Raw genomic sequence first — 10546 nt, 5'->3', positions numbered from 1 at the left:
GATAATTTTTACTTTTTCAAATTAAAAGGAGAAAGAGATAGTGTGAAGTTTTATGCCAAAAGCTTTTCATTAAGATTTCTTGAATTTTGAAATTTTCTCTAGAAAATATCTAAATAAAAAATATAGATAGACAATAAAAATATTAAATAATTTACTAGTGTGCGGATAATTATTCTAATATTAAGATTGAGGTGAATTGGGCCAATTTTAAGATTTATTATTCATGTTGTTCAAAAAAGTCATTGATTACCTAACATAACCCTATTCGAATACATTATATAAACATGATAATAATTGAATCCAAAATCCATGAAGTTTTGCTTTTGTTTGTTCCAACAGACACTCAACAATAAAAATATGAATTACAATTTTGATCCTTATACTAACAGGAACAATTTAATGATAGAGGTTTTCTCTAATCACAATAAATATTTCTTCCTTCATATATGGACATGCAAAATTATCTAATGATGTAGATTAAAATTTGTAAACGGTCTTTCACATGATACACGAAAGAATTTATTGACATGGTTTGATTCATCTAGCCGATCTATACGACCCTAATCATTAACCCACTCTCTTATAACAAAATAACATTATATCAACACATGTAGAATCATATTAAATAAAAATTCAAATCAGTTCTTGCTGAATAATTTTTATCAACTAGCACGGCCTACTATGTGAAACGATTCACTGAATAAAAAACATATTTCAGTTTATCATTTCTATTCACTTCTACAAGAGCATTTATTATGGGGACGAAGACTAATTCCACATATGTAACAGAAATTCTCTCCACACCTACAAAACATGGATTTGCACCCACCATTTTTCTCAACGTATAACTTGCAATTAGGACACCTCTGCCAACTCTTCTCCTTCGCCAACCCCATCATCATAACATCCCCATTACTGCCCTGAAACTCCTTGCACCTGATTCCATGGTGCCAAGCAACCTTGCACTGTGCACAAAACATTCCATCACAATGAGGACATTTAAATTTTTTGGCCAATTTTCTGCACTCACCGTCATCGATCATGAGCGCAGAACAGTTCTTAAAGGGACAATAGAATTTGTCAGCCTCAGGTATCGCTGCTTCACACAATAATTTTCCCCACAGATCGAAAACCTTCTTTGGAAGAATATTGCGGCAATCCTCCATATTCAAATAACAGTCCATGCAAATCGGACAAGGAATTTTAACGCGATGAACCTGTGAAGAAACGTACCTTACCATGCAAGTTGTACAGAGTGAGTGGTTGCAACTGACTGTGGTAAAAGATTTCTTTTTTATTTTGGTCTGGATGCAGATTGGGCAACAGAATGGTTCACTGGAATCAACATTCTTCGTCTTCTTGGTGATCTTTCTTCGTTTTCTAATGGGATTAGTGTTTTGGGATTTAGAGTTTTTGTTTGAACGAGAGACCTTAGTCATTGTGTTGATTGAATTGCTTCGTTCACTTGAATTAGGGTTAGGAGGAGATTCTCATCTCTCAACCTGAAAAGAAAATATGATTGAGATTTATAGAAAGAAAAATGCTACTTGTACAACACTAATCAACCTTTAATAATATTTAATTATTTTTTATTAAAATACTCTCCTATTTTTTAGATACATATCTATAAATTAATTTAATTTAAATATTAAAATCGAAAATGTCTCTAACTAGTTATACAGTTGTACACTTCATAGGAGTAGTAGTTATCAGGACTTTGACGTGGGATACGCTTCACATAACAAATAATAAATACAGCGGGTTATTCTTTTTTTTAGTAACACTCACTCACACTTCATAGCTGCTGAAGCCTCCTCTCAGTTTAATTTTATTTGATTTTATCAATAAAATTATTACAAATAAAATATTTTAGATAAAGAAGCAAAAAAAAAATCTAAAGTTTATGAGAGAAGATTTAGCTGATATAGTCGTATTTTTATTTTTCAATTATAATACATCTAATAATATGATATTATATACAAAATATTTTTAAAATACATTCAAAATCGTAAAATTCTAGTTTTTGCGACTTATTATATACAGGATCTGTTTTACGACTTTTTTTTTTTTATACCAAAGATAGAAGACTCGAACACACAACCTTTTAATTGAGTATAGGTAAACTATGCCATTTGAGCTATAACTCATTAGCATCTATTTTACGACTTTCTAGTGATGAATGGTCGAATATAATTATATACACAAACTAAAATATTTTCAATTGTAGTTTCTTTTTCAATTGTAACACATCTAAAATTATTAAATTATACAAAAAATATTTTTGAAACACATCCAAAATCATAAATTTAAAATTTAAATTTAAACACTAAAAAATAATTGTAACACATCTAAAATTATGAAGTTATATAGAAAATATTTTTAAAAAAATCCAAAATCATAAATCTAAAATTTAAATTTAAACATTAAAAAATAATTGTAACACATCTAAAATTATGAAGTTATATAGAAAATATTTTTAAAACACTTCCAAAATATAGAAATTGCATATGTAAAAATAATTTAACATTGCAATATATATGAAAATCTCTTCAAGCCATTTTATTCGATTTTTTATTTTAAAAAAATCAAAAATTTATACTGAATAATAAAGAAAGTAATGGTGTCAGAGAGCCGTCCAAACTTTAGGTAAGTTTTCGGCTGGGACGAACGACGACGTTGATGCGGATGGACGACGAGGAGGAGGAAGACGGCGATGAAGATGAATGTTGACGAAGGAAAATGCGGCGTTGTGAATGAGCACCGAGAAGGAGGAAGGCAACGTCGAAGATGAGCGCGGAAGAGGAAGGTGGCGCGGATAAACGGCGGCAGGAGATGATTTCTCTGGGTTTTCGATGTGCGCCTCTGAATTTTCGATGTAGGGCAAACGTAATTTCCCTGCTTCTTTGAGTGTTTTAATTTGTACAAGTTTAGTTAATAATTAGATGATTTAATGTTTATTTTAAAATTTTAAAATTAAAATTTTGAATTTTGAATAATTTGATTTTTAGATATGTATTTAAATTATAATATATATTAATAATTAAATATATTAAAGCCTGATTCTGACAGTTTAAGAACCGTTGCATTGGGATAGAGTTGCTGCCAATCAACTCCTACCAGGAATCGGTCCAGTCTTTCCTGTATCAACTCATCACCCCTCCGTCTATTTGACCAAGTGAATGGTCTTCCGACCATACTAATATCAATCAGGGAATTATCATCAATAAAACTATTAAAGGTTTCAATAGAAGAAGGAGATTTAGCACCCCCACCTTCTTTCTCCAATTGATTAGAAATGGCATTAAAATCCCCCATTAACACAACCTTACCATCGAACTGTTGGGTGACTGAAGTTAATTCAGCAAATTGAGTCATTCTATGTTGATCATTTGAACTGAGATAAACACCTAGAACACCATAGGGATCATTAGAACCAGCTGTCAGAACTGATGCCGCAATGAAAAATCTACTATGCTGTAAAATCTGAACAGTGCAACCATCCCTCCATGCCATTGCCAAACCCCCTGATAATCCATCCGGATCCACAATAAACCATTCATTGAAACCACAAGATCTTAGTTTTCTTTCAACTTGTCGAGATTGATTTTTTGTTTCACAGATAAAACCAACCTCGGGGGAGTAGGATTTGTAAATCCCTTTAAGATTGTGGATTGTCAGGGGTCTCCCCAAACCCCGACAATTCCACGAGAGCAGTTTCATATTTCTCTAGGTGCCACTTGAAGGCTGGCACCCTCCACCGTCATAGCAATTATATGAGGGTTCTGAGTCTCTGATTTGTTGCCCATGGTGTAGAGAAAATCAGAATTGGTATTCAATGATTCCAAAGAGAAATAAGATATATGAAATGAGTGAATAAGAAAACGGAATGAATTAAAAGAGGAATGAATTGGGAGAGAAAACGAAAATTAGGGAGCTAAGTGGAAAAGAAATTAAGAAAAGAAAGTAGAAGAAGATGGAAAAGGGTTTGACGAAGAAAAGACAAAAAAAGGTGTAACCATGGAGGCGGTACAATAAAACCCTGGCAGAGCGTCGGGCGCTAGATGAGGAGTACGTACTCCCACTTAGAGCAATAAAGACTATCTATTTTCCTTTTTTTTATGTTTTAATTAATAATTTTTTTTTTTTACTTTATTAAGATCAGAGATTTGTTATATATTTTCCTTATTTTTTTTTATAATAAAATGCCTACAGTGAAAACAATAAATGTATTTTTTTTTAAAAAAGTATACACTTTAAAGTGTATTTACTATTTAAAAATGGTATAAATGTTATTTTTCTTTATATCTTCGTATACTTAAATCAGATCAATCTAAATTCAAATAATGAAATTGATAAATTGAATATCTTTCATTGTTGTAATATTAAGAATTTTCGATAGCAAGCTAAGAGAATATTAAAAAATAGAAGGTTTTATAGAAAAAATAAATTGTATAATATAATATTATGAAAAATGTTATAATTTTATCTCTTTTTTAGAAAATTTTAAGTTTCGATCATATTATAAGGGTTAATTCACTTAATTGATACATATATAAATGCATTTTGAAGTGTGACAGAGAAAGAGGAAAATTAAATAAACTTTTTCATTTTTAATAGCCAAAAATTATTCATTAAGATTTCTTGAATTTTGAAATTCCAGCTAGAAAATATCCAAATACATTATTTAAATATGATAATAATTGAATTCAAAATCCATGAAGTTTTGCTTTTGGTTATTCCTAAAGGATTACTGTGTTTATAATACGCAGCAGCGGGAGAAAAAAAATAATAATATTAAAGATGTATTTTATACTTTAAACTTTATTCGAATAATATATAAATTAAATCTAAATACTTTTGAATATTTTACTAAAAATTTTATTTTTTGATTGTACAAAAACTCTATGCGTATTCACACTGAAATTAATTTTTATTGTCAACTCCTTGATCAATAGATATGTGAGCTAATTGAAAAATTTCTTTGCAACTCTTTGCATATCATAAAATTCTTCTCCAAGAATTAGACTCACATACATTTATATGTGTAGAGGTAAAGGAATAAAATTCTTATGTTGGTTTCATCCATGTCCTCTACTTTTGGCATACAAGACTAAATCCCCATTTTGGTCTCTAAGATTCACGCGATTACTCAATTTGGTCCCCAAAATTCAAAATTACCTATATTAGTCCTCCAGATTTAAGTTTGGGCACCAATATGGTCCCTTAATTCTTTCCGGCGATGATTAGGCAAACGGAGTGCTGAGATGACACCCTTCTTGTCACGCTGGATGATGAGTAAACGACGTCGTTTACCATTGGCACCCAAACAAGTCAGAAATAAAAAATAGTGGAGGTAGAGAAGAAGAAGAATACTTTATTTTGGGTTTCCATAATTTCTTCTCCCTTCATATACAAAGCGACGACATTTCTGACTTGTTTGGGTGCCAAGGGTAAACGACGTCGTTTACTCATCATCCAGCGTAGGGACGGGGTGCCATTTCAGCATTCCGTTTGTCTAGTCATCGCCAAAAAGGGTTGAGGGACCACGTTGGTTCCCAGACTTGAATCTGAAGGACCAGTATAGGTAATTTTGAATTTCGAGGACCAAAATGGATAATCGCGTGAATCTCAGGGACCAAAATGCAGATGAAATTGCCGGAAGAGAATGCAGACAGAATTGCCTCAAGAGTGGCCAACTGCCGAAAAACTGCTAAAAAGATGGCGAACTGCCGGAAAACTGTTGAAAAGTGACAAAGTGCGAAGAGATGACAAACTATTGAAGGTGACGAAAAATATATGGTTTCTCCATGAGAATAAGTAAGTAGTGGATGAGCTAATCGGTGAGGTCAGAAAAGCATCAAAGCATTGACAAAAGAGAAGGAAAAAAATGGCACGGAAAAAAATATAAAAAGTATGGTGATTTCACCAGAAGAAAATCAACTAATCCTCCTCAAAGAGGATACCAAGGTTCTGATACCATGTTAGAAAGGGGAGAGGAAGCAAGAGGGTATTTATAGGTGCTAAGAGAATCAAAATAATAAATACGTAATGTAACACCTTCACTATCAGAATGTCACACTTTCGGCTACACTACTCTGATAGCAAGAAGTATTACGATGACTTCATATACTTAATAATAAAATAGGAGCCTTTGACTCAAAATCGTATCGCTATTTTCTTTTTAATAAAAATGAAAATACTTTTTAACTGAAGATAAATAAGCTTATACACGTATACAAAACTTCTTACTCAAGCAACTTACAAGTATTATATACATATATGTTATTACAGTTATGACTCCTATCCCTCTTACAAAAATATAATAATAAAGGCGAGGGAAAGTCTATAACATATGTATACAAACAAAAACAACATAATTAGAAACTTAACAAAAACTTTACAAGCTTCCTCGTCCGTCCTGAAAAGATAAAGCTGTAAGGGGGTGAGAACCTAACCACACAATCTCACCTCTGAATTTCAGAATTATCATAATAAGATATTTAAAGAGAAATCTATTTTCTAGCTCAGTGATTATCGATGTCTTATGAATCTTTTTTAAAAAAATCGACAGTTTAATCACTCAAAAATTCAAAGTCTTTTTAAAAGAAATCAATTAAGTATCCAGAAATCTAAAACTCACTTTTCTCATAAAAGAATCTTAAAAGTTTTCTAACTGTATGAATGACCAACCTGTTCCAAACATAGGTTCATTAAGTCTATGTTGAACCAGTTTGATATTTCATACTTTACTAAACTTCAGTCAGAAACCAATCATGCAATCAATCAACACTATCATCAATTCAACACCAAAATTCAATCTCAAAAGTACCACACCAGAACAAACACAGGTAAAACAGACAAGAAAAATACAGGTATAGGTAGTAGTTACAGCAAGTAGCTCAGATAGCAATTAGAGACAGTTAAGCAGTTAGGCAAACCAAAACAACTGCAAACTCAAACAAAGCACGCAAATACATATGATGCATATCAGCCATATGGCTAATGAGCTCATCTGTCAGTTATACAGCCAACTCGACATGTCCTGGTAGCTAACCATTGGACAGAACATCAAATACGGAGCAAGTGGGACAACGCCGCAACCCTTGCATCTTACCCGTGTACCCAGAGCAGGGGACAACCTCACCACTGCCTCTTACCCAGGCGGTGTTACAGTTCTCGACCTAGAGCAAGCGGTGACAGAATTCAGCACTTGCATCTTACCCGAATTATGAACGAAAAATAACAAAAAGAATTAAACTTTTCACAACAAAAATAACAAAAACAATTATGAACGAATTACCCGAATTATGAACGAAAAATAACAAAAAGAATTAAACTTTTCACAACAAAAATAACAAAAAAATTTATGAACGAAAAAAATTAACTATTCTGATAATTTTTTGTATTTTTATTCATATTTTAATTATAAATATAAATATAATTTAATTATATTATTTATGAAATGTGACTATAGATGTAGATAAAATTTAATTTAGTTATATTACTTATATATAGTTTCATTGTATTATATTGCTTATAAAGTTATATTATAAGAATAAATGACCATTTGTACCCATGAGAGATGAAAACGCTGACATTTGTACCCATGATAGCCTGAAACAAAAGTTATACCCATCATAGATGCCCTTCGTGTGACAAAAGTGCCCTGACTTGGATCTGAGCTTGGTTCGTAGGAATCCGATCCTACGTGGCACTCCAAACCCCTAAACCCTTTAAATATAATCTAATTTTAATTTATAATTTTATTCCCCATCTTCTCTTCCCCAATTCCAAACTCTGCGTCCCTACCACCGCTCTCATTCCTTGCTACCACCATAGCCATCAACATCATCGACCCACCGTTCTCCCTTCTCGACGTTTCTGCCTCTTCTTCAACAGCCTCTTTCTCCTCTCATCGTCAACATCAACAACCTCATCCTTATTAAGGTTTTTTGAATCTTCCAAATTTCCAAAATGTTTCATCATTTCTCACTTCTCACTGGCGCCACTCACGAAGGGTGTAACCTTCCTCTGATCCCATCTCTGTAGGCGCTGGAAGCACTGGTTCGTCTGAGACAAAAACGCTGTCGTCGTGGTAGCCGTTGTCGTTACCATTTTCTGCTACATGCACCAGTTCGAAAGGAGACTGGGAGTAGCTTGGATCCAAATCGCTAAACCCGAAGATGTCTGGTGAAGCAGACGGAGAAGTGTGGTCAACGACGGGGACATTGCCGCCGGAGATCAGAGTCGACGCTGTAGGTATCAAAAGCAGACATGTCTTCTGTCTCTATGTTGTTTTTGTTCTCTCTCTTCTGTACAAAGATGGGTGCTTCGTTTGCTTAGCTTAATTGAATAATTGTATTCAGAGAAAGAGAGAGATGCTGTTAAAAATTAGAACGTTTATTTGAAAAATAAATATTACCAACACATTCATATTTGCGTTCCTCAATCGCGGGTCCTTTTCTCCTTCACTTTGATTTTTTGTGTTACTGATTTGTGGAGTGCCTGATTTTTTTCAAAGTTTGAATTTTTTTTCCATAATTGATGAAGAGGAGAATGAGTCTGGGGAAGAGATAGATGAAGACGAGGGGGACGATGATGATGTTGTTTTCCTTGAGAATTCTTACTACCTGCACGGTTACTGGACTGGCTTGGTTGACCGGTATGAAGAGATGTTTGAGAAGTACCATCCCGGATTTGGAGTGCGGAAGAGGAAGGGGAGGTGGAGAAGGTGAGAATGAAGGAAGAGTGGTTGAAAAGCATGAGAGTGAGGAGGGTATCCTTGATAGGGTCAGAGGTGGTAGGGAGGGAGAAGAGGATGGCTTTGTCGGCGTGAAGGGCGGAGTGGATGGTGAGGGAGCGAGTGTTAGGAAGAAGGGGCAGAGTGGGGTTTGAAGAGTGAAGAGTGGGGTTTGGAGAGAGAGTGTGTGTGTGTGAGTAAGAGAGAGGGGTTGAAGATAAGGGAGGGAGCGCCACGTAGGATCGGATTCCTACGAACCAAGTTCAGATCCAAGTCAGGGCACTTTTGTCACACGGAAGACATCTATCATGGGTATAACTTTAGTTTCAGGCTATCATGGGTACAAATGTCAGCGTTTTCATCTCTCATGGGTACAAATGGTCATTTATTCTATATTATAATTATGACAATAGAATTGTTCTTGTATTTTTATATGTGTGACTAATTGGTGGTGTTAAAACATTACTCTTAATTATAAATAAGGTTTATAATTTAAAAAATCAAAGACTCAATTAAAAAGATACGAAAAAAATAATGTTAAAATATTCTAACTCTTTAAAATAAAAATATTCGAAATTCAATTAAAAATTATTTAAAATTTAAACTCAATAAAAATATTATATTCAATGTTTTTTGTCTATAATATAATAATAATATAGTAATTGTTTTATATATTATATGAATAAAAATTAATTATTTTTTTATTTATAAAAATTTTAAGAGCTTGTTATATATATATATATATATATATATATATATATATATATATTGATGAATGTGATATATTTTTTTATGTAAATAATCTTTTAAAAAAATCTAATAGTTAATTTATTACCTTTTTTGTTTTAGTTTAAATTAAATATTTTTTATTGTTTTTGGAAAGAAAATCTTTTGAAGAATTTACTAATATGTGATGAGAAATACCAAACAAATTATAAAGAAACCAATTAAAACATAGTATGAAAACATTAAAAAAAAAAAAAGACGTTTTAGGCGTCTTTATCTGAGTGACCTCCATACATTTATATATTGTATCTTTCACATTATTTAAGTATACACAAACTTTTTCTTTGCTGCTCTCTTACTTTTTCTAACAAATTTCACTTGTATTATGTTATGATACAAAGAACAAAAAAATAACTTATCAAAATACAGTTAATTCAACAAGATCTCTCTAACGATAAAATTTAGACTATAACTCAAATGACATAATCTTTCCATATCCATTTAAGAAGTCGCTGTTTTGAGTCTCCCTAAAATAAGTTCTTCTCATCTCACAAGAATGAGAAATCCCTTAAAAAAATATTCGTTGAATTAATACATTTTATATACTATGTACTCCTTATGTACTCCTACTATATAAAAAATTACAACAAATAAACCTATAAGTAACAAAAGGAATATGAGCTCTTCAATTCATACATTTCACTTCACCATTAGTGATTTAAGTATTGGAATTTCTTAGTTTAGAGATATTTTTTTCCAAAATTACTACTATAACTGTTAAGGATGGGAATAATGTAGAGGTACTAATATCATTTTTTCAGTTAGTAGTGAAGACAAGCAAAACTATACCTAGGGCATATAGTATGGCATGCATCCAAAAGAGGAAGCTCCCACGTAAACCAAAAAACCAATATAATAAACGAACTTTCAAACATTTCACTTCGTGATTTAAGTATTGGAATTTCTTAGTTTAGAGATATTTTTTTCCAAAATTACTACTATAACTGTTAAGGATGGGAATAATGTAGAGGTACTAATATCATTTTTTCAGTTAGTAGTGAAGACAAGCAAAAAGCAAAA

At 32.3% G+C, this 10546-nt stretch overlaps 1 protein-coding gene across 1 annotated transcript; it reads right to left on the bottom strand.

The window, feature by feature from the left end:
- LOC107614634 lies at positions 729 to 7986 on the bottom strand. Its single transcript, XM_021110662.1, has 4 exons — positions 7861 to 7986; positions 7055 to 7181; positions 3325 to 3524; positions 729 to 965 (listed from the first exon to the last, which is right to left on the bottom strand). Exons 1-4 carry the CDS (start codon positions 7984 to 7986, stop codon positions 729 to 731), a joined length of 690 nt encoding a protein of 229 aa, XP_020966321.1.

The sequence above is a fragment of the Arachis ipaensis genome, chromosome B09, assembly GCF_000816755.2.
Source record: "Arachis ipaensis cultivar K30076 chromosome B09, Araip1.1, whole genome shotgun sequence".
NCBI classification, from domain to species: Eukaryota; Viridiplantae; Streptophyta; class Magnoliopsida; order Fabales; family Fabaceae; genus Arachis; species Arachis ipaensis.
Note: the sequence above shows the minus strand (reverse complement) of the source record. Positions and strands in the feature narration are given on the sequence as shown.